Source organism: Peromyscus californicus, unplaced genomic scaffold (assembly GCF_007827085.1).
Source record: "Peromyscus californicus insignis strain IS unplaced genomic scaffold, ASM782708v3 Scaffold_16__1_contigs__length_79575227, whole genome shotgun sequence".
NCBI lineage: Eukaryota > Metazoa > Chordata > Mammalia > Rodentia > Cricetidae > Peromyscus > Peromyscus californicus.
The window spans coordinates 28,682,207-28,709,891 of record NW_026294458.1 but is presented as its reverse complement, the minus strand read 5'-3'; the positions used below and the strand labels follow the sequence as shown (position 1 = coordinate 28,709,891).

At 41.7% G+C, this 27,685-nt stretch overlaps 2 protein-coding genes across 3 annotated transcripts; one reads left to right on the top strand and one right to left on the bottom strand.

Moving 5' to 3' along the window:
• The first annotated feature begins 422 nt into the window (after positions 1-422).
• Positions 423-10,874, top strand: Gtpbp8 (GTP binding protein 8 (putative)). The gene is made up of 6 exons (XM_052740792.1): positions 423-783; positions 1,258-1,356; positions 3,124-3,254; positions 4,350-4,449; positions 6,935-7,053; positions 10,366-10,874. Exons 1-6 carry the CDS (start codon positions 445-447, stop codon positions 10,433-10,435), a joined length of 858 nt encoding a protein of 285 aa, XP_052596752.1. The 5' UTR covers positions 423-444; the 3' UTR covers positions 10,436-10,874.
• A 2,737-nt stretch (positions 10,875-13,611) lies between these two features.
• Positions 13,612-27,472, bottom strand: Nepro (nucleolus and neural progenitor protein). Of its 2 annotated transcripts, XM_052740790.1 has the most exons (9): positions 27,293-27,472; positions 24,718-24,872; positions 22,454-22,533; positions 22,027-22,158; positions 21,708-21,785; positions 19,716-20,074; positions 19,299-19,360; positions 15,809-16,071; positions 13,612-14,235 (listed from the first exon to the last, which is right to left on the bottom strand). In XM_052740790.1, the coding sequence occupies exons 1-9, from the start codon at positions 27,396-27,398 to the stop codon at positions 13,770-13,772; spliced, it is 1,701 nt and encodes a 566-aa protein (XP_052596750.1). In that variant the 5' UTR covers positions 27,399-27,472; the 3' UTR covers positions 13,612-13,769. The 2 variants fall into 2 exon arrangements, with proteins under 2 accessions (XP_052596750.1, XP_052596751.1); XM_052740791.1 differs by lacking the exon at positions 21,708-21,785.
• Positions 27,473-27,685: the final 213 nt, after the last annotated feature.

Sequence of the window (27,685 nt, the reverse complement as noted above, 5' to 3'; positions counted from 1 at the left end):
TCTCACCAGATCATTTAACTTTGCAAATGTGTTTTTCTCAGTGATGTGAACTTATGATTAAATGTCAATTATCGGTAAGACGATCGGAAATAGATGACAAATCGGGCTTGGAATCCTCTAAAGCTACGCTCTATGGCTCCTTCCCTTGAGACTCAAAAACCACAGGACGAGGTAGGTTTTTCGCCTCTGGAAACCGCTGAAGACTTTCCCACAGAACACACCAATCTGATGCACAGTTGGTAAGGCCAAGGTGTTAAAGAAAGTCAGCAGGTTTTCCACTGCCGGTCCCCAACATCCTCGCAGTCTTTGGCGGTGAAAACCTCGAGCAGGCGAGAAGGCCCTAGAAAAACTACAATTCCCAGCAGGCGCCGCGGCAGTGAGAGTCTCCCTTGCGCGTTCCAGACCCTATGAATGAAATCGTCGCGAGGATTCTGGGAGAGGAAAATGGCGGCTGCTGGGCTGTGGCCTAGGGTGGGAAGGCTCTTTGAGATGGCGCCGGCACTGGGGCCTTGGCCCCGGCTTTACAGCACGTCCCCGGCCTTCGCCGAAGTGCTAAGGCTGCCGCAGAAACAGCTAACGAAAGTTCTGTACCCGCTGCGGGAACTGGAGCAGCACCTCGTCTCGGACACCGGGCCAGGCCTGATCGAACAGAGGCTCTTCGACCCCAGCCTGGAGGACATCGCGAGGGCGGAGAGCGTCTTCGCGGCCACAGCCCGGAACCGCATCGAGTACCTCAGCTCCGCCGTCCGCCTAGACCACGCCCCGAGCCTGCAGCAGCCGGAGGTGAGAGAGCTTGAGTTCGCCCCTGCTCATAGCTTGTCACCCAACGTGAGGGATTTTTAAAAAAAAAATCAAATCAACAGAAAGCTCGGTGTGGCTGCACCAGCCCTGTGTGCAGTGCCCATGGAGGACCGCAGTGAGCCGCAGCGTGGGTGCTGGGAATCGAACCTCCGTCTTCTGAACAGCAGCCAGTGCCTTTTGTATTTCTGATGTGTGTTTTGCCTGCATGCATGTCTGTGCACCACATGCTTGCTGTCGCCTTCAGAAGCCAGAAGAGGGCATCAGATTTCCCCCTGGAACTGGAGTTTCTGGCATTTGAAAGCAGCCCTTTGGGCTGGAAATTGAACCAGAGTCCTCTGGCAGCAAGTGCACTTAACTCCTGAACCATCTCTCCAACCCCGCAAATAGAACATTTAGTAAATAAACCACTCTTCAGTTCTCTAAGTTCTCCATTCTCCTTTTTGCCCCTCATACTAGGTGTGTTTCATAGGTCGGAGCAATGTTGGAAAATCCTCCTTGATAAAGGCCTTGTTTTCGCTGGCCCCTGATGTAGAAGTCAGAGTCTCAAAAAAACCGGTATGCTGGGTATCTCTTGAATTTACTAAAATGAGACCTAAGTATTGGAAGGTGCAAGAGATCATAATTGCTAAGTTCCTAGAGAAGAGATATTTCTTTTAAACAAGTAATAAGGTAAGACATATCATTAGTGCCCATGTATTTCCTGAAATATATATATATATATATATATATGTGTGTGTATATATATATATATATATATATATATATCTGAATTGACTGTAGAGAGGTCTTGCCAATATCTTGAGGAAAGCATCCTTTATCTAAATCTTCTCTAATTGCCAAATTAGGTATTTTATTGCTGTTTTCTGTTTTTGTATATGTTAATGAGCATCTAGTTCTACATTGGTTGTAGGAAAAATGGGTTTAAAGTTGCGTTATTCTCTATAATCTTACACTTTCTCTACTCACACACTCTCATACATTCTTGCATATATACCAGTCTTGCTTATTCTTTTACCCAAGGCCACTCTATTCTTGTTTTCATGGACACTCTGCTCTACAGGCTTCTGTCATTTCCCCCATCTACTTCCTTTGCAATTCTGCAGACTCAGCTGGAATCTAAAGTAGCCTTTTCGCAAAACTCACCCCTGGCTCCCCTTACCTTAGCATCTGTTGCAATGCTCCATGTTCCCTACCCCTTTCATTAAGTTGAAGCCCTTGCATGAAACCACGAGGTGTTTGCTCCCCACTCTATGTAGTAGATTCTCTGGCTTCATCACTAATGATTCCATTCCTTACACTTCATCTTCACTCCTCTTCTTCCTCACCAAATAAGCCAGCTAAACCAGGACTTCTAGATAGGATGGATTCCAGTCTTGTATAAGAGGACAGTGGATGAGGTTGGTTCTTTTCGTTCTAGAATATAGAGTTCTAAACACACTTTCTAACAGATGGACAAATAAGTAACCAGGAACTTAATCATCATTTATAAAACCCTCTCCATTGATAGGGTCTTTTCTAAGATCCAAACAGTTGGCTTTACATTGTTTGTCTTTCCTTTCCTGATTCCTAAGTGTTTCATGAACACAAAAGCATAGTAGCCGTATTTTATCTTTGCACCAATTTTAATTGCACTTTATTTAATAATTGTGGTGTTGCACATTCTTTTAAAGAAAGGTCTATGAGGACACTAAAACCCACATGCAAAGCATCTTGGTTTAGTGAAACACTAGTTTTCAGATAAGAACTATCCAACCTTGGATATGGTGTTTTAAGAACCTGTGTGATAAGATAAACATTTGATCAGTACCCAGCTCATTACTCTGTGTATTTGTTCATCAGAGAACTGGCTAATGGCAGACATACAACTTCAGTCTGGGTGACGTTCAGTCGGCAAGATAGGAAAGATTCTGAAATAGTTTGTCTATGTCTTTTTAATATGAAATGTAAAGCTTTTAAGCTAAACATATTTTATTAAAAAAAAAAAAAAAAACTAGCCGGGCGGTGGTGGCACACGCCTTTAATCCCAGCACTCGGGAGGCAGAGCCAGGCGGATCTCTGTGAGTTCAAGGCCAGCCTGGGCTACCAAGTGAGTTCCAGGAGAGGCGCAAAGCTACACAGAGAAACCCTGTCTCGGAAAAAAAAAAAAAAAAAAAATTGAAGAGATTTTAATTATTGGTGGCCACTAATCTTCACTTTTTTCCCTTTGCATTCATAATTATACTTCAACTTTTAATAAATATTTGCTGATTGAATAGAAACATTTCTAGTCATGAAATAAAGGACATATTTTAAGCCAGCTTTTTTTTCCATTTACTTTATCAGGGCCACACAAAGAAAATGAATTTTTTCAAAGTTGGAAAATATTTTACATTGGTGGACATGCCAGGTTATGGCTATAGAGCCCCGGAAGACTTTGTTGACATGGTAGAGACCTATCTAAAAGAACGGACGAAGTAAGGAAATTTCTTTCTTACAGTAGTTACACATTTAGTCCCAAAGCCTTTTTAAAATCAAGGGTATTCTACACATGGCAGATACTTCAGATTTATCAAATGACTTATTTGTAGGTGCATTTTATCCTCATATTATTCTGCAGTACAATATTGAGGCCCAGGGTATACACCGCCTGTTTAGCTTCTGCCTATAGTTCAAGAAAATCTTAACTTCATTTATTTTCTCAAGGTGAAACTATAAAGAGTATTCAACAGTTAGTTCATTCATTTTTTTTACGGAACCAAACTCTCAGCTGGCTAATTTTGAAAAATAAAATTGTTAGCTAATTGATTTAAATAAAATCCAGTAAACTCTGTCTTCAAGTAGCTCACTCATCACAAACTCTAAAAATGTTGTCTTTATTTTTTTGATCTCCATAAGTAATCAAGCAATAGTGTGTTTGAAGAATCACACAATCTAGAGGAAAATAATGTTAGGCTTCTGAAGTATATAAAAAATATTTATAGCAGGCGGTGGTGGTGCATTTCTTTAATCGTAGCAGAGGCAGAGGCAGGCAGATCTCTGAGTTTGAGGCTAGCCTGGTCTACAAAGAGACTTCCAGGATAGCCAGGGCCACACAGTAAAAGCCTGCCTTGAAAGAAATCAAAAAGAAAGAAAAGGAAAAAATATTCATTAAAAAAAATAGACTAGGGATGTATCTCAGTAATAGAGTACTTGCCTAACTTGCTAAAGGCTTCAGATTTGATCTCAGCATCACAAATTAAATGTGTGTGTATACATATACATTGTATACATTTGTAGCTTTACATATAAAAGGTGCAAAATTAAAGTAATAAAATTATAATAAATTTGATTTTTGTCTGTTTTTCCACTAGACTTTAAGGTCTTACAGGAGGGGTCTCGTTTATCTTTCTGTCATGACTCAGTCAGGTTAATATGTTCTTATTGAAATAAATTGGTATTTAGTAAATTTAGTTATTGAAAGTACAATAAACTGCATTGAGTCCTATTGGACCACAGGATGAAGTTCCTAGGAGAGAGACAGATGAATGAGTTTATCTTATATTGCCATTATTTTCTTTCTATTCTTACAGCTTGAAGAGAACATTTTTGTTAGTGGATAGTGTTGTTGGAATTACAAAGTTAGACAATATTGCCGTAGAAATGTGTGAAGAATTTGCATTGCCTTACGTGGTAAGTGTTTCCTTAGCCTTACGGTGGCAATTAGAAATCACAATTGGGATACATATGCACATGTACTTGTTAGTAGTGAGCAAGTGTTTCCTCAGAAGATAGAGGAGTCCCTGGGGAGAGGGTCCGTGGGGAAGAATGCTTGCTACACAAGCTTGGGGACCTAAGTTCTAGTCTTTAGCACCCACATGGGAAGCTGTGTGGTCACATGCATGCCCATAACCCTAGTGCTGTAGAGGTTGAAGACCAGAGGATCGCATGATTGCTGGCTACCAGCCCAGGTCCAGATTCAGGGAGAGACCTTGGCTCAAAGGAAAAAGGCAAGAGTGATGGAATAGACACATGTCCTCCTCTGGCCTCTGCAGGCAGACCCATGTGCACATGTGTACACACACACATACACATAACACATGTATACATCACATATACACCAAAAAAAAAAAAAAATCAAAAGTTCCTTTAAGTTCTGTGACACTTTCTTATTTTTTTTTCCTTCTTTAAGCCTTAATTTTTTAAATTTATGGAGAGGGAGGAAGGGGTGTGTGTGTGTGTGTGTGTGTGTGTGTGTGTGTGTGTGAGAGAGAGAGAGAGAACACATGTGTGTACACATACACATGCCTGTGTCACCTGTATGCAGATGCCTGTGAAGGCCAGAAGAGGGCAGCAGATTTGTCTGAAGCTGGAGTTAGAGGAGGTTGTGAGCCACCCACTGGGAGTGCTGGAAACTGAACTCAGGCCCTCTTAAAGAACAGTGTGTGCTCTTAACATATTGGAGCTATACAAGCTTTACCTTTACAGTCAGTTTCTTAAACTGTCCATCTAGTGTTCTGAAATGCTTCCCTTCCCAAGGTGTTTTTTTATGGGAATACAAACATTTGTCCCAAACACGTTACTAGCTCTTGAACAGCAGCTCATGGTCTAGTACTTACGAAGATGTAACTAAAACTGCACCAGAAACTGAGATGATTCCAACATTTTTTTTAAGAATATAAAAATTCTACACACAAGTAGATTTTTATATTCTTTAAAAAATTATTTTCTGAGCTGGAGAGATGGCTCAGCTGTTGGGAGACCTGCTGTTCTTCCAGGGGACTTCGGGTTCATTTCCCAGCACCCACTTGACAGCTCACAACTATCTGTAACTCCAGTTCCAGAGGATCTGACACCCTCACACAGACATACATGCAGGCACATGAAATAAAAAAGATAACTAAAAATTTATTTTAGGAATATCTCATTAGATTTATTTTTTCTCTACTAGCATAAAATTGACCTACACCAAAATGCAGGTCAGTAGGTCAGTGTCCACATTAATTTTACTTTGTAATATTTCCAGATAGACTTTTAAAGTTTCTTTTTAAGGGAAGTGAAGAACTCAATGACTGTAATTTACTTTTCAAAGAATGTCAGAAACCACTAAACTGAAGCAGTGAAGTTGCATGTGAATAAAGCCATGCAACTCGGCAGCCACTTTTGTTGTATTCTTGGAATTGTGAAGTTCTTGGGATTTGCAGAAGTCCTAGGAAGTATTAGGGACACTGTTATCATCAAGGAATTAGTATAAAAATGACTCAGTATTATCAAACTGGCTGTGAAGTCCTCGTAGTCCTGATTAAGTATCCCAGGTACCACTTTGTGAATCATATATTTCCGTCAGTTCTAGCTGAAGGGAGTACTTTCTTCTTTGGAAAAGGAATTAGGATATCAGCAATAATCCAAGTACCCAAGAAGGGGGAAAAAAGGCAAACAAAAAGATGACTTTAAATTTTAGCCTAGGGGAGTTATAGTTCAGTGAAATACCACTTGCCTGGCACGGATGAGCCCCACCACCAGCAGCTTCAAGTAAGAGTGTATGTGTGTTTGAGTGTTTAATGTTCCCTGAGAAAACCTGATAGATTGAAATTTCACTTTTTCCTTGATTTGTAATCACCCATAATTTGACCTTCCTCCACTACTTTGTAGTTGGATAAGTAACATTCTAGATTTACCAAGAATACAACTATAGTAGATATAGCCAACCAATAACCCAATTTCTAATTTTTCCTTTAGAATACTACATGTAAAATTGAACTTTTGGTTCCAAAATTGTTACATATTGGCAGCTTTATGTGGTTCAACCAAGTTATATTCACTTAAATATCTTAGACTATAAAATACATTTTAATCGCATAAAATAGCTGACGTCAATTACAAATGTGGCTCAGTGGTTCTCACTGATCTTTAAATAAAGTCCAAGGCATTATGGTCATGTACTAAAAGCACTGTTAAGTAGCGGACACACAGTGCACACTTCATATGTGACATATTTTAGCTCATCTCATCATCACAGCAAATTACTTATGGCTTGTTTTTATTCTATAGATGAGAATGTAGATAGAGATTAAGAAATTTACATGAACCAACTCAACTGAACTGAAAAATTACAGTTAAAATGTGTAAAACTATATTGATCAATTTTATTTCTAATACTTAAACTATTTTCCTATAGATGATATTAACAAAAATTGACAGATCTTCCAAGGGCTATCTTTTAAAACAAGTGCTTCAGATCCAGAAGTACGTCAACACACAAACACAAGGCTGTTTTCCTCAGTTATTTCCTATAAGGTAAGAGTCAAATTAAATTGCTCTAATAACATTGCATACTAAAAGGCTTTACTAGGCAGATCTCTGTTGAGTTCAAGGCCAGCCTAGTCTACAAAGCAAGTTCCAGGACAGCCAGAACTGTTACACAGAAAAACCCTATCTCAAAAAGACAAAAACAAAAAAAAAAGAAAGAGGAAAAAAGCCTTCACTATGAAATCAGTGTTCCTTGATGGAGGTGCCACTTGGGAAACTGAATTTAGCTGTGCGTTCTCAGTACAGTCTGTTAGCTTTATTCCGTCTCTTTTTCTCATGCTGGCTCTTCTTTTAGGTACTTCCTTCTCTTTCTGCTTCAGCCTGGCTCAGCCCTAGGCCATGACCGAAATGAGAACTTGACAAAGCAGCTTTTACTTGTTGATGTATCTATTGTGTGTGCGGGCACATTCATGCAGTGGTGGGCCTGTGGAGGGCAGAGGGCACCGTTTGGAGTCACTTCTTTCCCGTCTGCCACCTGGTGGATCTGCCACTTGAACACTGGTCCTCAGGCTTTCAGTCAAGCCCGTCTACCTGATAAGCTGTCTCACCAGCCCGGCTCCTTAATTTCAGTGAGCACCACTTACCTTGTGGTAAAAAGCTCATTCAGGCCCTGACAGATCAGTTTGCCTAAAAATTGACAGGCTCTGTAGAGCTGAGTTCAAGACCTGCCTGGACTACATAGTAGGACCCTCTCCCTCAAAAAATAATTTAAAAATTTAATATAAAATAGGCCTATATAAAGAAGAAAAAATATTTCAAGTTTGAATTAAAGTAGACAGAATAGGTATTTTCTAAGCTGGTCAATTTTGAGACACTGTGATAGGGTTTCATGAAAAACTTGGGTTTTTACTTCTATTGGGTATCTTGGGAGTAGTAAGTAATGTGTACTGAGGTAGATGGAGCATCAGTCTCTGGTTTCCTTGCCCTGACTTGTTTGTGGGAGGCACCATGGTAATTTGTGAGAAGATAAAATACCTTGTAACAGTTTGATGGAGGTGGAACTGTCCCCTTAGCTATATTAGTCGTATCAGTCTAGAGCAAATGGAAATTGAGATTATGAATGTGCCTTTCAGGATTCACCTCCAAAATGCTCTTCTCGTTCACCTACGTTCAGCTCTGTCCTGTTCCTTTGCCTTCATCCTACAAGTGCAATGGAAATCCTGGAGGTGGGACTAATGTCCTAATTCCTCCAGAGCCCTTGACTTTAACTGTTTAGGAAGAAATAAAATGGGTTTAAAAAGCACACAAAGTTAAACTAGCAAATCATGGCTAATATATACCTATATTGGAAAAAAATGTCAATTTTAGTTACTATAAGCTGAGTTTGAATTAACAGCATGATGTTACAGGGAAAATTAATAATTGAGCTACATCAATGGATTTATGGAGTTCCAAAAAGGGACTGATGAGGCAATAACCCCACACTTTGTATACATATACTATATCCCAAAAACGTGTCCTGTCAGATTGTGGCTTGACATTAACTAAAGCTATATAAAAACAGATGAGTTGCGGGGAGGTGCTGCACATACAGCACGCTGCATTGATCTCCAGAGTAAACATGCCTGTTTCACATAGAAGGTTAAAGTGAGAAATGGGGTTACAGAGAGGATCTGCTGAAGTGGAAGGGCATGGGCCTTAGGGTCAGATAACATGTGGGTTTCTGTTAGAGGCTACCGATTTTAAAGCAACTTGTTTCATTTTTCTCTGAGTCCATTTTCTCACTGGTAAATGTCACTAGAAGGATCATGTGTTGTGATTGATATATACACTTTAAATACATAATTTCATTTCTTGCCAGTCATCAGTGGCAGGGTTAGGCTTAAGAGCCACATTATTGGATTCCTGGTGTTTTATAAAGGCATTTGCTTTTTTAGACATGACAGCTTTCTCTGCTGCATGACCCTGACACACATAGTTACCACATGTAACCAAAGCCCTGCAGAAAGCCACCCAGCACTCAGAATTGAGACATGGAAGCCTATTGTCCTGAAAGAAATTCGCCATCCCTTAACCCAGCAGTCATTCATAGCAATGTGCTCATGGCTCTCAAACCTTGGTAGACTTGTATATACCTGCTCACTTGCTTGTTAAAGCTCCAGACATTCCTTCAGAGGGAATGTGGCCTATTCACAATTGAGTACTGTAAATAAGTCAGGTTTTATTTTATTTTCTTCCTCTATTCTCTTAAGACAGTGGCTCTCAACCTTCCTAATGCTGCGGCCCTTTAATGCAGTTCGTGTTGTGGTGACCCCCAACCATAAAATTATTTTCATTGCTACTTCATAACTGTAATTTTGCTTCTGTTGTAAATTATAATGTAAATATTTTTGGAGATACAGGTTTGTCAAAGGGGTCAAGATCCACAGGTTGAAAACTGCTGTCTTAAGAGAAAGGTAAAGACACTTAGTCTGGAAAGATTTGGCTTTGAACCTATAGACAAAAATTAAGTGATAATCTTTATGCATGAACTCTGCCCCAGCACGATATAAAAGTATAAATGTGAAATGTCCATATAGATTAATATTACGAATGGTATATTTTATAAATGATACAGGAAAAATAGGTGAGTAGGCAGAGTCTAATTGCTTCTGTACTTTGGTGTAGTAAAATTCCAAGCAGATGAGAACTGACTCTGGGAACAGAATTGTGAGTTACCAGAAACATTGCACATTAATGCAGAGTGCCAGTTAGTGTGTGAACCATCCAACTTATCTCTCTCCTTTAAATTATACATGCTTAGTTCAGTTGTAAAAGCCATCAGAAGGCTGTATTTGGCCTGGTAGTTTTAGCCAGAAAATCCAAACCGCTGTCCACATTAACAGAACTGGCAGCACCACAGGGAAGATTCCACCTTTAATAAACCAGAGGATGTTCCGGCCTGAGAGACCACAGTTGTCCACTTGTGTGTGGGAGACAGACACATAAAAGTAAGTGTGTGGTGATGATTATTTTTAACCTCAGAATACTTCAAGATGTTTGAATTTTTATCACAAAAAGACCAAACTATATCAGGACTTACTCTGGAGAAGAGAAAGCAAGATGGAAGGTGTGGTAAAATGTTGAGAATCCTGAAAGACCTGGATCGGATGCTGTGGATCATCAGCACAGATGAGTGGGTCTGTTTTAGATAGTGCAGAATGCTGCCTGAAACTGACGAGAGAAGGGAGATAGGACAGACGAAAAGGCATTGCACTAACATGGCACCATAAGAGTTGGTTTAGAGAAAAAACAACTTTGCATAGCATGAATTCAGCTCTGTTGTAAGGGGAAACATTCCATTTTCTTCTCTTTTCCCAGTGCAGTGACCTATTCTGGAGTCCATCTGTTGAAATGCTTTATAGCAGATGTGACAGGAAGTCTTAAGTAAACGCTCCCAGGGTAGATGAAGGTTCAACGTTCTTCATGTCAACTGGAGTTAAACATCTCGAAGAATTCCAATATTGTTTTAAATATTGTGCATCTCAACTTGCAAGAGAATCAGCAAGCTTTAAAACCTGCATCATCCTGAAGCAAAAATGAATTTGTTGGGGGTGAGGGTTATAATTAAATCATAATGTTAATTAGGACAGATGCTAGCTGCTTTTTCTATTTTAACAAACTGACAAGTCCAAGAGCATATAGAAATACATGAAGTGAGACTCTGTTACTACTATGTGGAGAGGTTTGTTATATTATTAATTTTTTGTCTTATAAAAAGTGTCTATAGTTTTTAATGTTGTAAATGTGAACTAGGTAAGGTGGGGGTGCCTTTCTGTAAAGCATGCATAGGTAAGTAGAAAAGTAAAGGACCTCATGTATGCTTATAATTCTTCCTCTAGTCTTTATTTGAATATGAAAAAAATTCTCAAAATTTGCCAGTTTATGGAAACACCAGTCTTGTGGAATTAATTGTTCACTGCCCTTTGGGTGAACACAGGATTGATGATCAGAATCCAGGATTCAGGATTCAGGTTCTCCTCCTGGTGTGTGTTATTACTTGGTCCTTGGGAAAATCATCTGGTGTTTGCTACCTTGTTGGTGTTGGTGGCTATCAGCACTTTAGCTTTGAAAGCTAACAAGTTATATGGATGACAGCTGTACGTTTGCAAGCCCATACCAGCCAAAGGACACAGCACAACTCATAGGCTTTTTCACAAAAAGCCTCCCACCCTGAAACAAGTAGCAGAGGTAAGAGGACCTAGTTTTAAGTGAGGAAATGGATTCACAGTCGGTGGACAGTTTAGAATCACTGTACTGCAGAGTTAGACCAGGAAGACTGGCTTTGACCTCCAGCTCACAGGAGCAGACTTCTTATAAAGATCAACTCTTCATGCAGTATCTTGGTGTTTCAAAGTGAGGCTGCTGTCAAGAGGTCAGAGTTGCGGTAAGGCTGTACAACTTTGTGACTTTTTAAAAACTCAATGGTAAATGTTTTCAGTTGCTTTATAATTGATAAAGTTAGTCTATTTTATCCTAATTAGCAGTATTTAAAGCCGAAAAAAATTTAAAAATGACTGAGGAGCCCCCATGGAACTGGAGCAGGCCCTCTGGATAAGTGGGACAGTTGATTGATTAGCTTGAGTTGTTTGGGAGGCCCCCAGGCAGTAGAGCTGGGACCTGTCCTTGGTGCATGGGCTGGCTCTTTGAAGCCTGGGACCTTTGCTGGGACACTTTGCTCAGCCTTGGTGTAGGGAGGAGACTCGACCTGCTTTGGCTGAGTCTACCAGTCTGGGCTGACTCCCCAGGGGAGACCTTGCCTTGGAGGAGGTAGGAATGGGAGGTGGATTGGGGGGAAGGGCTGGGGGGTAGGAGGAGGGAGGACAGGGAATCTGTGGCTGATATGTGAAATTAAGTTAATTTTAAAATAAAAATATTAAATAAAAAAATTTCACAAAGCAAAACATAGGTGTCAGAAGAATTACATTCAGTGGCGTCCTTCTGCCAGAAGCAGCGCTATCAAAGCTTCCCATGGTAGCATTCTTGTGAGGTGATGAAGAGACAGAAGTGGTGGAGAAGCAGAAGTAGAAGGAAAGCTTGCCCAGCAGGCCCAGCCACCAGGACACCAGTGCTTGTGTTGAGGGACTTTGAGCAGCCTCAAGACATGGACCTGTAGTGCAAGAGAATGTAGTTGAGTGGTAAAGCCATGATCTAGCATAGATGACACACTAGGTTCCATTCCCACCCAAACACGAAACCTTGGGTTTTCTGAGACCAGAGAGTGAAGCAGGTATACTCTTCCCAGGTGCACATACCTAAGTGCCAAGCAGTTCCTGTAGCTTGTATAAGCCCAGAGGTTCACACTCACACATATATACACATACGCCACATACACTGACCACATATCATAAAAAGCCGAGAAGCCGGGACAGGTCCCCAGAGCAGAAGGCAAGGTGCAGCCCTACTCAACACTGGTTGACACAGTAGTGTCAGAGGATTTGCACTTAAAAATGACTGGAACGCCTAATGCTCCTTTCAGCCCATATCTGAGATGCTAAGAACTGCAAGTTCAGATTACAGAATTTATGACTATTTGCAGACTTTAATAGTAGAGTGTCCCATATCCAAGAGTCCAAAATCAGAACTATTCCAGACTTGTAACTTTTTTGAGCCTCGTGTTTGTGGTCAAGTGTTGGAGAGCAGAAAGCAGTTGTACTCTAGGCGAAGTGAGTATGGAAAGTCCAGATACACAGCCCACCATTCCCACCCTCAGGCCTTCGAGGCAAGTGTCCAGCTGTGCCCAGGCTTGCAGGCTTTAGGCTTGTGCTGTCACTGGACAGCTGGTCACTACAGAGGACAAGGGGAAGACTCCTTGTTTCCTAAGAAGCTCCCTCTTTCTGGCCTGAGGGCCAAGCGGATTCTCCATAACCACCATTTCTGGGAGCAGTTGTACAGGTATGTCAAGTCAGGTGATGGCATTGACCCCAGGTTACAAATTTATGAAATTCCTTGCATACACTCACCTACTTCTTAGCTGCATTCCATAGAAACAAGAAAGAAGAAAACTCCAAAAGCCTTGTAATATAGCCTCTTAAGAGTTACAGTGATAAAATGAAGATTCAGTAGTTTTAACCATTCCAGTAATGGCAAATCTTTTGATAATTCATCTTAGTAACAGCATACACTGGCTTACATACACATTGTATTCAAGAGAAGAACCTGGGCAGGTGAGATGGGCAGGTGAGATGGCCCAGCAAGTAAACACACATGCTGCTAAGCCTGACAATCTGCCTGGGACCTACAGATGGAAGGAGAGAACCAACTCTCACTAGTCATCCTCTGATGTCAACGCACGTGTACGCACGAGTGTGCATGCACACACACACACCTTTATGGTGCTTCCTTGCTACTCTCCAAACTTGCTCTGTTTACCCTCAGATACCTAAGATTTTGTGAACTTGGGATCTTAACTCCCTAGTAAATCATAAACATCTAATTTTCAGAAACCTGAAACCTACTTGCTTCAGTCAAGAAGGTAGGTGTTACTCGGGCAGACAGTGACACTTTTCATCATATTTCACACCCTCCACAGTCAAAGCCAAATAGTAACTGAGGAACTGACAGAGCTGCTGCTGTAAACGTTTATTGAACTGGTGTGTACTCCTGTGGAATGTTACACAGAAGCAGCTCCTGGCCCAAGCAGTGTTTCCAGCTCTCAGCAGTGCCACTTAAAACAGCAGAACCCCGAACCAGCTTGTTAACTGCTCAGTTTCACACACGCACATCTACACTCCCATCAAAGCAAAAATATCATCAATGTCATCTGCCTCTTTAGCAGCTTCTGGTGGTACACTGTGTGTGTGTGTTTGTCTCTTTGTCCGCAAACCAGTTTCATTTCCACCGCCTGCTGTGAGATTCCTGTGGATCCCTGTCTCCTTTATTTTTAGGACAGGCTTTGAAAGTCTTCTCAAGACCTGCTTTCTGTTAGGACAGACATCTGTCCTCGGAACTGTCCCATCTGAGCAGCTCCACTTAGCACTGATGCCCCTCGTGCTCTTCAGAGTCCCTTCAGGGACCTGCTGGGTTTCCTTTAAAAGAGTTGACTGCAACTTTCTCTGTGGTTTCCTTTGTCTCGATAAAACTTTATGCTTTGATCTTTGTCTGGAAGAACACTTTGAAGTGCTGACAATGGAGCCTCGAAGAAGGCAGTTGCAAAGAGATGTTTTCATGCACTGTAGCTTCTTTGGTAAACTAAAGGACAGAAGAGAAAAAGCTCAACTTACTATGATTCTACAAAGTTCTTAAGCACTTTTAACTTCTCCACTAGTTTCCAACAGAAGTACAGTACAGTTATAAAAAATAGAGTTTGTTATAAGTCCTGTGCCTGTGTGTATGTATAACCTCAAACATACAAAGTAAGGAAATGGGAGATCCAACCTAAGAGTGTGTTTTTCAGAGCCCTATTCCCTGATTCAGGATGCAGGCAAATGTGCCTCCATTTTGCCCTCAAAGTAACTCCCATAACTGCCCAGCAAGGTCACAAATGGTGAGACACCTCCACACTTGAGAGCCGCGGCCTTTCCCTCATGCTGATAATCTGTTCCCAGGGTAAACAGGTGGAAATTGCAAAATATCACAAATGGAAAGTGCTGCAGTCAGAATCCGTTCCTAGCTAAGTTCATGTTGTGGCAGGAAATGAACAGAGGAAAGGAATAGAAGTGAAGAGGGGGCTTCTGGCAGAGACAAACTGACAGCTGTGAGATAACCCGAAGTCTGAGTTGTACTGTACCCCCTTCAAGTCTGCAGCAGAACTCAGCTGATGAGTCTAGGCAATTGCTTCACTACCTTATGGCTTATTCTGGCCTTGGTAAACTACTCGCTGTTGGTAAAGACTAACATAGCTCTTACCCAATTCCCTTCATTCTTAAAAAAAAATAATAATCATCATTTGAGGAAACCCTGTGTAATAAGCAATTCATGACCATAAGCAGTGGCTTTTCACTGTGTAGAAAGTGGGTGCATTTCTGAATTGAAACAAAAAAAAAAAAAAAAAAAAAAATCAGGAACCAAGCTGAGTTCTAGATGTCCAGTTCCAGTACCTGAGCAAAACCATCTCTTTATGTATGAAATGGGAATGAGAATGCCACCTTCCAGAGTACTGTGGACACTAAATGTTTTACAAAACGTACTACAGAAAAAAAATGTACTAATGAAACAGCAACAGGGCAACATGGTCACTATATTTTGGGAAGTAGAGGCTAACAGTTTAACCAATAAACCTGAGTTTGCTACCCCTCTTGCTAACCATTCACCATTATGATTTGTTTCTTCACTATTCTAAACTGTTCTTTGATGTAAGAACCATGATAAATTGAACACACCAATGTGTGAACATCCAGCTGCTGTAAGCATCAAACCTGACCCTAACTCCTGCAGCCTTGTGGGCCTCAGAGGCAGAAGCAGTCACTTCTCTGACATCCTCACCCAGCTGTGTTGATGCTGTCCACAGAAGGGTGCCTCCCTCTAGAACATGAGCTCCTGAGGACTAAGACTGTTGCATGCTTTGAAGGCCACAGGCAATCTTAATGCTTTCTGAATGAACCAGCTGGAATGATGAGGTATAAATCAGTAAGTCCAGTGAACTGTTCGTTCACTTTCTTCCTCCTAACTGCCCAGACACCATGAGCAACACATGAAACTGTATTGAGTAGGTCCTATGTTAGCACCCTGAGGGCTGCTAGCCATCCCATTTTAAACAAAGGAGGTAATGCACATCTGTACACGTTCTTACCGAAAAGAGAAAGAACTTTTCTAACATAATTACCTATAACCCTGAGCTTCCACATGTCTAAGCCTGTTACTCTTAAGAAGTTTGCTGCCCAGATAGGTGGCCTGAGCCTTGAGCTTTTTGCTCCGGCACCACACGACTGCCATTTGGATTTCTTCAGAAAGCTGGGTGAAAGTCTTGGTCACCCGGATTCTCTGCACAATATTGTGAGCAGCCCGGGAAGTTCTTGTCAGCTTTTGAGAGGAAAGTTTGCTTGTCTTAAATCTGGATTGAGAGCATTTCAACTCAAGGCTGGTCTCCTGAAATATAAAAAGGTGAGAAAGATAAATTGAAAATGATACTGACTTGTAAATAAAGAACAAGAGTTTTAGAAAGCTAATTCATTAAAAAAAAATTCAAATAATTAGTCTTTTCTTTCTTTTTCTTTCTTTTTTTTTTGGGGGGGGGGGAGGTGGTAAAGAAACTCTTAATACATTGACCTGTCCTTTTTATCCAGTCTCTTAACACTACTTTTTACCAAGGCAGGTCCTATCTGCCTTTTAATTAAATGTACACAGAAAACCCAAAATAAAGCCAGGCAGCATGGTAGCACACCTTTAATCCTAGCAGAGGCAGAGGCAGGCGGATCTCTTTGAGTTCAAGGAGTTCCCGGACAGCCAGGGCTATACAAGAGAAACCCTGTCTTGAAAAACCAAAAAGAAAAGAAAGAAAACCCAAGATACTCTCACACGTATATGTAATATACACAATAAAACTCTGATACCAGTCAAAGCCTAATGATGAAGGGAAAAAAAAATCACAAGTCTTTCACGGACATCACTGGACTACTTTGTTTGTTTATTTGGGGGGTTGTTTTATTTTTTGACTTTATTTCTTTTATTGAAGACCTAACTTAGGACCGTGTGCATACTTGGCAATTGCCCTGTATTCTGAGACAGGCTTCAACAAGTTACCCAGGCTGATTTAAACTCACTCTAGTTCAGAGAGGCTTTGAACTTGCCATCCTCCTGCCTCAGCCTCCCGAGTAGCGGGATAACAAACCTGTGCCAGCATGACTGCCTCAAACTACAGTTGTTTACCACTAATTTCTATCCCCCCCAGGAACAGTCCTCAAGATGGGTCATAAATGTTACAGAAAACATAAAGATGGGGAGCCCTGGAAAGCGCCCAGCATGACAGGCCTGTCAGTTGGTAAACAAGATGAAATGATCAAGTGTGCAACCCTCCCAGGCTTGCACCACTCTTACCAAAGCATCTTTATTCAGTCTCTTTATAGCAAGTCAACTTTGGATTTTACTAGCTTTTTCTACTTTATGAAAACTATACCACCTACCAAGTCTACCTATCTTCCATTCAAAGTTTGCTTGCTTTCCAAATTTGTGGTGGCACACACTTTTAATTCCAGTACTCAAAGAGCAGAGACAGAAGGGTCTCTATGAGGTCAACCTGCTGGTCTACATGTGAGTTCCAGGCCAGTCAGGGCTGCATAGTGAGATTCTGTCAAATAAATAAGTAAATAAATTCCCACATTCAACAGGAACCTAAAGAAATAATTATGAAATTAAAGACCCTCTAGTATTGTTTTGTGATCAATAACTTGCTCTAAAAACAAGCTGAGCCTATGAATGCCAATTACAATATGGGAGCAATTAGTCTTGAATAAGGAGGATGTTAATCAACCATATCAAGCCCAGCTGCCCTGTAAACTGGCTCTCAGGCTGCAGAGGTGGAAAGGCCCACAGACACCACAGTTCTTGAGACCAGAATTCAAAGATTCTCCCCAGGATAGCTGTAATAAGGAATCACGGGGCCTGTATTCAAACCTGATCCCTGTCACTTAACTATATGGCCTAAAGAACTCTTGAGACTTTCTATGCCTCATTTTCCTCTGTTGAAATATAAAAGCTGGGGGCTAGAGAGATGGTTCAGAGGTTAAGAGCACTGGCTGCTCTTTCAGAGGTCCAGAGTTCAATTCCCAGCAACCATATGGTGGCTCACAACCATCTATAATTTGATCTTGTGCCTTCTTCTGACATGCAGGCAGAACACTATATACATAATAAATACATTTTAAAAAAAGGAAATAGGAAAGCAGTAATGCAAGCATCTACCTCACAGGGCTTTTCTAAGGATGATGGGAGTTAATACACATAAAGCATTTAAGATAGTGTCAGGTGCTCAAAGGACCTGCTATTATGTTTCCTCCTTCTGAACTCATCAATTAGGCAAGATCAAAATGCAAGCTGCCATCTGTGTTGAAAAGTTCAAAAAAGAACTATGGGTTCAGGGCTGGAGAGATGGCTCAGCAGTTAAGAGCACTGGCTGCTCTTCTAGAGGTCCTGAGTTCAATTCCCAGCAACCACATGGTGGCTCACTACCATCTATAATGGGATCTGATGCCCTCTTCTGTAATAAAGTTATACATGCAGACAGAGCACTCATATACATAAAATAAATAAATAAATAAATCTTTTAAAAAAAAAAAAAGGGTTCTTGTGTGATATTTTGTTTGTGCTCTAACAAACAAAGCTTGCCCGGAGATCAGAGTATGGAGCTAGCCACTAGTTAACCATAGAGTCCAGGCAGTGATGGTACACACTTTTAATCCCAGCACTTGAGATCTCATGCCTTTAATCCCAGCACTAGGGAGGAGGAAACAGGAACTGATATGCTGGGTGGAGAGAGGAATATAAGGCGGGAGGAGACAGGAGCTTGGCCCCTTTCAGGCTGAGGAGTTGCTCCTTTGTCTCTCTGATCTTTCAGCATTTACCCTGAAATCTGGCTCTGGATTTTTATTATTAAGACCAATTAGGATTCGCACTACAGGTTCTTCGAAATGATTAAGAGTTCTTAAATAAAATGGGGGAAATAACCCCAAAAGGAAACCAGACAAAGGGTAATAAAAGTCAAGGAGTTACCGGGTAAAGGCTGACACTGACATACTTATCAGTCAGGAAGTCCAGAACAATTTTCCAACATTATTAAAAGGTACCAAGTTAAAGCTTGAACCCCAAAAGAATGGCTGGCACCTCAGGACAAAGGAGGAGGAAGACAAAATGACTGTTACTAACAACATCTGCCATCAGCTAAATGCTTGACCATGCTCAAGAGTCCATCGAACACTTCACATGTACTGAAGCTAGCCCAAAGTTAGGAGCGTGGAGAGAAGGGAGGTATACCAAGGTCAGAGAACTTAGGGATCACACAGCTGGGTGGGGCCAAGGTTCCAGCAACTACAAAGTCCATGCTCTTAAACTGCTCACCATCCGTACTTCAGATGGGCCATGCCATATGGTTACTTTAAAATTCCTATTGAAATTTAAAATGCCTATTGAAGCCCTTCTGAACACATCCTATGAACTGGAGTAACCAGGATATTAAAAAATCCTGTCCTGTTCATTCAAAAGAACACACTGAGAACTAAGAACTCAGCCAAGCTTATTAGAGGGAAGTCCTGCCGTCCGTAGTGAGGAGCTTCCTCTAAACGTATAGAAATGAAGAGCTGTGTTAGTTAAACCAGACAGACCTGAGCAGCCTTGTTTCGCAGCCTTGTGCACAAAGCCCGCACGTCAAATCCCGATGGCTTTTCTGTGGAATTAAAAAAAGGAAAAGAAAAACTCAGCCATAGGACTTTCAAACCGCCAACAAATTCTTAACTTTGTGACATTTCCTGCCTAGTTACTGCAAAGAAACCAAGAAAATAAAGCAAAGACCCAGGAAGGAACTAGAAGCGAAGCCTTGAAAAGGGGTGACATTCATACCTCCCTAAATATAATCAGTGACTTCAGTGAGATTCTGAACTTCTTTCTACGCAATGCATGACTGTATCGTGCTTTCAAAGGTTTGTTTTAAAAGTACGTATTTTAAAAAGAAAAGAATAAAAACAAATAAGTAAAATTTTAAATGAAATGAGGACGAGTTTGTGCTTATCCAAGCAACTCACCGTTCTTGGTCTTTTTTTTCACTGGCTGTCCCAGGTCCACACTTCCCTGTAGATTGCTCTTTATTTGTTCAGATGTTTTGGAAATTCTATCTAAAGTGTCTTCATTGATCTTTGGTAGTTGTTCTTTCATTAAAAACAGTTTATTTAGCAACTTAGTTACTCCTTTAGTGGCAACAGGTGCCTGCGTTTTTCCCTTAAAGAGTTCAGTGTAAGGTGGCCCCAGAAAGTCGGTAATATCAGAGGGAAAGGCAAAGTCTTTGAAGTAAGGCATGGGCTGAATCCTGGAGACCTCCTGAAGCAATCCAAACAGTGGCTCATATAAGGAAATCAGCCTCCTTAAAAGTCCCTTATGGAGAACCCTGGAAAGAAACAGAAGCTCAGGAATTAGCTAGTAATATCGTCTGCAGATATTCAAGAAACACAAGATTCCAAACTGAAAATACACAGCTACAAGCTCTGCCACTATACATTGAACAAAACCAAACAAAGCGCCTATGGTGTGTATTTGCAAACTGCCAGGTTAATCCACCCCAAACACAAAACTCCAAGTATTTGACGCTACACAAAGAGAACTTCCTAGAGACGTGTGTCAAAGATGTGTACATAAAAACCCTACGGGTATTTTATGGAGATGAGATTTCAGGTGCATTTCAAGTTCTTCACGTTTTTGTGTTTTTGGATTTCTAAGTATAAACCATTGTTTTAATCAGTAAAATGTAAATCTTGTTTCATTTCAGAAAATAGCAAAAGTTAAACATTTTAAAACAATATGATTAGCAAGCCTAGCTTGGTGGTATACACCTACAATACTTGGAGGCTAAGGTAAGAGAACATGAATTCAGTCAGCCTGGGCTACACAGTAAGAGCCTCTCTTAATTTTTTTATTAACAAAGTAATATTAGTAATTCAAATGCTGTTATTTCTGATTAAGAATAAGCAGAATAAAAAGATGATTAAAATACAAATGAGATATCTGGGTTACGACATCAAAGCAAGGTTTATGTTTGAAGGTAGAAAGAATCTTCTGGATTTGTGTTGTTTTGATAGTTTTGCTACATTCAAATAAGAGCTAATGATCCAACTCTGTGTCGTTATCCAGCAAACCTTTTTATGCTGCATAAACACACAAGAAAATGCCTTTGGGGGGAGGGAGCTGGAGAGACAGGACAGCAGTTAAGAGCACTGGCTGCTCTTCCAGAGATCCTGAGTTCAATTCCCAGCAACCACATGATGGCTCACAAATATCTATAGTGGGAATCTGATGCCCTCTTGTGGCATAATGGCATACATGCAGATAGAGCACACATACACATAAAATAAATAAATCTTAAAAAAGGAAAATGACTTTTTTTAGTGGGTATTACTATTTAGTATTACTAATGTTATTTACATCATCCAAATAGGTTTCAAAAGCAGCTGTGTGTTAGGCAAAAGAAAAGTCCAGAGCATACAAGGAAGGTCAAATTGTATTTCTTTTTTTTTTTTTTTGGTTTTTCGAGACAGGGTTTCTCTGTGTAGCTTTGTGCCTTTCCTAGAACTCACTTGGTAGCCCAGGCTGGCCTTGAACTCACAGAGATCTGCCTGGCTCTGCTCCCAAATGCTGGGATTATATTTCTAATTGCTATTAAAATTAGAAACCAGTTGTCAGAAAGGATCAAGATATGACCACCACAGGAACAACAGCTTTTTCAAAAGCCTACCGCAATATTACTATAGCCATCATTATTATTATTACTATTACCATTATTAGTATTATTACTACTGTTACTATTACTACAGTTCCTAGGTCCTAGGAATTCACTGATCGTGTGGTTACAGAAGCAAAGCCCACTCCTCTGGCATAACCACCAGCACTCAGCTTACAATCTGCAGATAAACTGTCCTGGGAAGACAGGGAAACCCACACCTTCAGCTCCCATGGCCAACAGTGTGAAACGAAACTGTGGGAACACTAATAAGAGATGAAACACAAAAGTAGAAACGTAAACATACCATAACCTGCTCACCAGCCCAATCATCACCAGGTTCAAAATAATGAATTCCTGCAGTACCAAGTGCTTCACGGTCAACCTGAAGAATCAGTTTAAGTTGGCAAAACAAAACCAAAGGAACTTGAGACTTAGAAGTTAAAATTATGAAAGAAATAAGTTGGAAGTACAGAAGACTTTGAAGGTATTAAAGCCCCAAGACAAAAGGCAAAGCTTTCAGAATTCCCATAGGTTACACCACCTTACAGCACAGCTTTCGAACAGAAGCTAAATATACCCAAACAGCCCCATTCCAAAGAAGGTGTTCCCGTAGTCAAGGATACCGGAATGCCTTGCAGCAGCAGTCCAACAAGCGCAGTAACAACTTGCAGCCTCCCAAAACCTTCATCAGCACCACCTCCACCACCGGCTGGCTGGGGACAGCATGGCTTTCGGTAACTCCAGGCTGAGTTTCACTTAACATAAACAGAAAAAGACACGACTTTCGTTTTTAAGCACAACATTTCTAGAGTAGTATGCAAGTGAGGACTTGCTTTAGGCTCAGCCTGAGGTGGTCATGCCCACTAGCAACCCACGGTTCTTTCACTGTAACCTACTGTGAGCCACATTTCAGAGTCCCACCAGCCTCTCCCATCAGTCAACCGGTGCCCCTCAGTAAAACACAATGTATGTGTCTTGGCCTAGCTGATGATATCTCAACACCAAGCAGAGACTACCAAAGGCATCCTGACAAAGCAATGGGCCACTTACTTGGCAGACAACAACTGTGACAAGTCTTCAATTGAGCCCTCCAAATTCATGTTTTTCAAACGCTTTAAGCACTGTTCTACCTGAAGGAGGAAGATCGGCTTAGATTAGACTGTGTGTAATACAACAGTGTCGCAGATATGACCAAGAACTCAAAGAAAGCAAACTTCCCAGGTGGGAATATATCACAGAAGACCTTCTCATTTAAGGACAAGGAAACCCAAATCCCAAAGCAATGGCTTCTGCTCACGAATATAGATTTTTTTTTTTTTTGAGACAGGGTTTCTCTGTGTAGCTTTGCGCCTTTCCTAGAACTCACTTTGGAGACCAGGCTGGCCTTGAACTCACAGAGATCCGCCTGCCTCTGCCTCCTGAGTACTGGGATTAAAGGCGTGTGCCACCAACAACTTTCTCAATTCAAAAAATTCCTATGTGCCAAGTATTCAAGCATGCTTATAAATATGTCTCAATATTATAATTTGTTGAGGGAACATATTTACAGTAGTGAATCTAGTAAAACAAGATAGCAACTTCTTCACTCAGTTTCAACAGTCTGTAAACACCAGAAACGAGGAAAGTGACTTAGTCACAGAAGAAATCTATACTGAACTCCTTAACCACACGCAAGGCATGTTGGGAGATAACATGGTATACAATACATCCCAATTTCGAGTAATGAGGACAGATAACATAGAAAGTACTAACTTAATGCAAAAACAGGTATGCTTTATTGAAAATCGCAATCTCCCCCTCTGCTTTTCCCTGTAGCGCTTCTTACCGGCTGGCACAGCCAGTCATTGACTGGCTGCCAGACTGCCCTGTTCTCCAAACTATACTGTAAGCTCCCCGCGGACTATATACCTTGTCCAGTCTGCTCACCCATGTAATCCAGTTCTTAGAACAGGGGTTAGTAGGCTCTCAGGGAAAAACAAGCCATGTAGCATACAAAATGCTGTATAAACTCTCTGCACTTTGAAGGATGTAAAGTTCCTGATGGGAACTGGTATTGGTAAGTGGCATATCTTACCAGAGCTACTTATACACTACTAAAAACCAAATCTACTTCAGCATAGTTCAAATCCTTCAATTCTCTGGGGCTGGCTCCTATCTCTTTTAATTTCTAAGTCTGGATACCATCTTTGAAGACAGGTATTGACAGTCCAAGATGGCAATGCGCTTGGAAAGTACAGTGAGTGAAATATGGTTTGGGGTAAGGGAGGAAGAGAAAGGTAAAAACAGTTAAGAACTTCAGCAGAGAAGTTAGTACACAAGTTTGCTCTTGGGTTAGAAGACCTGGGTAAAAGCCGCCCCAAAAAGACAATGTAGGAAAAGACCATGATCCTCTTTGAGAGCATCCTCATCCCTCGGGCCTTAAGCAATGGGAGTGAGTATAGCTAGCCAGAAAGAGTGCGCAGTGAGAGACTATGTCTTTGTTATTGCTGCAGATCCAACAGCAAGCACAGTGTCAACAGAGAACTTTGTGAAAAAATAAATAAATACTGGAAAGATGGCTCTGACACACATGGGCAGCACACTGAGCTTTGAAAGGGGACTTGCAGAATTAGCAAAGAGAGTATGTAGAAGGCACATACAGAACCCAGCTCCAGCAGCTCTCGGCCATGGAGTCCTGGAGTTGAAGGTCACAATACTTTATTTCCAAAACTTGCATGAAACCACTTTACACCACAACTTACCATAAACTCACTCACACCAGCAGACTGCTGACTAGATTATGGTCCCACAAGACATAAACCACAGCACTAAACCACAACTTTTCTTTTTTAAGATTTTAGGGCTCAAATTAGTTTACTCTTGAACTAGGCAAAGGCACTGTTAAAGACTGTGCCTACTGAAAAATTGGAAAGAATCAAAACATACTTCTTTTTGGGGTTTTGTTTTGTTTTGTTTTTTTGTTTGTTTTGTTTTGTTTTTAGACAGGGTGTTTCTACATAGCCCTGGTTCTCCTGGAACTCACTACATAGACCAGGAAGGCCTCAAACTAACAGGGATCCACCTGACTCTATCTCCCAAGTGCTAGGATTAAAGGCACACACCAGCTTTGAAATATGCTTCCTGATCATAAATTACCTTTTGAAAATATCTTGAGAAAATAAAAGGCCAAAATATCCAACATGTAATTGTGTCTTATAAATTTATGAATCAAAATAATTTATGAACTTTCCATAAGTAACAAAATATAAGTGGCAGTTGTGATCCTCATGTTCATCAGTACTGGGCTACGTGTAGAGCACAGAGCTTCCCCTTACCTGTCGGAGAGCCAAATGGGGCTTGTGGTGGCCCAATCTGTTTTGATTGCTGTAGAGGACGGAGCATAACACGTCAACTTCCGCATCTAAGGTCCGGCTCCTGAGTGACCGTGTGACAAGATGGCACCCTTTCACGACAGCTGCAATGCAAATGTCTAAAGCAGAAACAGTTCAAACAAGACTCGGTATGCATTTCTACATTTACTGCATCAAATGCTGAAAGAAACATTCCGCTGTATCTGCCTTAAAGAAATCAAAACACAAATTAGCCTCAACTATAAAAAAATGTAATAAAGGATTCCAAGTATGTAAGAAATTGGAAAATGGTGTCAGGTGATCAACAAGAGAACATCTGTTAAACATGAATGTGTGTATATGTCTTTACATCACTTTTTGCCATGACTGTTGAGTGCTATGACTACTCTATAGTCATCATTTGGTGGTGATCACTTACTTACATCACTTATACCCCAAATACACAAAAGCCGGGCACATGCTGCATGTCTCTAAAACCCTCACTTTGCTCTGCAGGTAAGCAAGACAGAATGGATGGAGTCACAACCTTCAAAGTCAAAGGAACTGTATTTGGATACCACTTTCTGATAAGAATATATAATACACTTAGCCATCTACCCATGAGTGCCCTCTGTGCATTCAACCAACCTCACACTGAATATAGTCCCCCACATTCCATCTGTAACATATTTCAGTAGCAGTCACACTGTATACAATATCATAAGCAACCTATAGATAGAGTGAATGCATACAGAAAGATATGAGTAGATCATACTGAAAGTACTATCGACCATGTCAGAGACTTCAGCATGTGCCCAATTTTAAATAAAAGGATTCCTGGAACCAATCCCCCATGAATATCAGTGGGAATCTACATTCAGAAAAGAGAAACCACCAGGGCCACTGGAAGTTGTATTACGTAACTGAAAGAGTAATACCGGTTTCTTAATCTTAACATGAGCAGCTGTGAAGCAGGTATAATGTGCCACCTGGTGGCTCAAAAAGGAAACACAAACATTCTAAGTGGAAGAATGTTCTCTGTCCCTCCCAACTATCTGGATTTTGTTTTGTTTTGTTTTGTTTTTCGAGACAGGGTTTCTCTGTATAGCTTTGCGCCTTTCCTGGAACTCACTCTGTAGCCCAGGCTGGCCTCGAACTCACAGAGATATGCCTGCCTCTGCCTCCCGAGTGCTGGGATTAAAGGCGTGCACCACCACCACCCGGCCCTATCTGGAGAATTTAAATTAGCTACGAGTTGGTGAATTTTCCATAGCATTGTTTTTTTGTTTGGTTGTTTTGTTTTGTTTTTAATGTGACTAGAGAGGAATTAGAGTTTTAAACAGCATAGGAAAGATAGAAGGGAAGAGAGGTGAGATGACGTGATAGGTTGTACTTAACAATTATGAGCAAATGTGTCTATTTAATATTAACGACAGCTGCTATCATTCGACTGCCATACCAGACAGGGTTACAAATGCTTCATGGTATCAACTCTTTCATTCCCCAGTACAACCTCAAGGAACTGGTACTATTTTTAATTTCCATTTTAGAGTGGGCTAAAACCCCAGTTTTAGAAATAACAAAATTTCTTAGCTGACAGTCACAGGACCGTTGGCAGCTTTAAAAAAAAAAAAAGAGATATGAGGTAACCAAGAAAATTACAGCTTATCTTGGTAGCTAGGTCTCCTGGTCTGAACGTCCATTTGTGGTTAAATTCCTTCAGGCTGCAGGTAAGCACTCAGGTATCACCTCACACTTCAAAAGACCCCCTCACCTCATTACAGTATTTGCATTATGTTTTGATATTTTATTACATTTCTTTATTGAGTGTGAGGGAGTACCACACACAGCACTGAGTCTAGAGAACGTACTAATTGCGGAAGTTTGTTCTCGCCTTCTCCCACATGAATCCCGGGGATCGATAAGCAGGAAACTACCTTTTCGCCCCGCCCACCCAATAGAATTTTCTAAAAGAGTCCTGTGAATAAAGTCCTAGAAGAGATCCAGCCCATGACTTGGGACAGGGTAGATACAATCACCTGATTCCATGAATACGCACCCTTCCACATCATATATATTAATTATAACTCACAACACAGACCCCACTGAGCTGCCACCCTCCCCCGACCCCCGACATCTCCTTGGGAGTTCTTGTTTTCTAAATAAACTGCTAAAACTGTCTCGGAACTGAAATTGTTTCCATCGAGAAGAACCGAGGGACCCGAGTACTCCCTCGCCCGGTAAGGGAAAAATGAGCTCCATTTTAAGAGAAAAGCAGGGTACTTGGGGGACAGCCCCGATCCTGGAGGGACAGCACAGGATCCCAGGCAGCGTTTTGCACGCGCCACGCCGGGGCTAGCCTTGCTTTCACGTTCCAGCTAAGACCCGCAGGAGCCCAGCGGCTTCACAGTCCCGGACGCACACTTGCAGCCCGGGGACCTTCCGCCCGGGGCGCCCCTTCCCGGCGTGCCCCGCGCTCAGGAAGTCCCACCCCCATCCCACGTGAGCCGGCCCGCTGGCTCCGGGAGACGTGCCGGAGCTCCACGCGCGCCTCGCTCACCGAGGGTGGCGCTGCGGTCCTGCACCGTCACTGTGCTGCTGCTGCCCGCCTGCGGGATCCTCACGCGGTTCCACGGCTCCGCGCCCCGCCGCACCGCAGCGGCCATCCTGCGCGCCGCCGGAGGGCCTGGGACCACTGAGCTGGGCGAGGCCGGCTGGAGCGGCCTAGGCGGGAGAGGGAGGGAGGGAGGGAGGAAGTGGGGGGCGGGCCCGAGGGGTGTGGCCCGGCCCGGGGGGGCGGAGTTACGCCCGGTTAGGCCCTCCGGGAAAGGAGACAGGTAGTCTTAAGTTCCTTCCAGAGTATTCTGAGGCACACAGAAGTGTGGAACAATTTGGAAGCTAGGTTTTTTTTACAGATGAGTCCGAGTGAGGCCCAGCCTTCAACTCCGCCTCA

Coding starts and splice junctions, on each gene's coding strand:
- Nepro (XM_052740790.1), bottom strand. CDS start 27,398: ATGGCCGCTGCGGTGCGGCGGGGCGCGGAGCCGTGGAACCGCGTGAGG. Junction 22,159..22,453: donor TCACAGTTGTTGTCTGCCAA/GTAAGTGGCCCA, acceptor GTTTATGTTAAG/TGAAACTCAGCCTGGAGTTA. Junction 14,236..15,808: donor GTGGAAGCTCAGGGTTATAG/GTAATTATGTTA, acceptor TCTGTCCTTTAG/TTTACCAAAGAAGCTACAGT.
- Gtpbp8 (XM_052740792.1), top strand. CDS start 445: ATGGCGGCTGCTGGGCTGTGGCCTAGGGTGGGAAGGCTCTTTGAGATG. Junction 1,357..3,123: donor TCAGAGTCTCAAAAAAACCG/GTATGCTGGGTA, acceptor TTACTTTATCAG/GGCCACACAAAGAAAATGAA. Junction 4,450..6,934: donor AATTTGCATTGCCTTACGTG/GTAAGTGTTTCC, acceptor ATTTTCCTATAG/ATGATATTAACAAAAATTGA.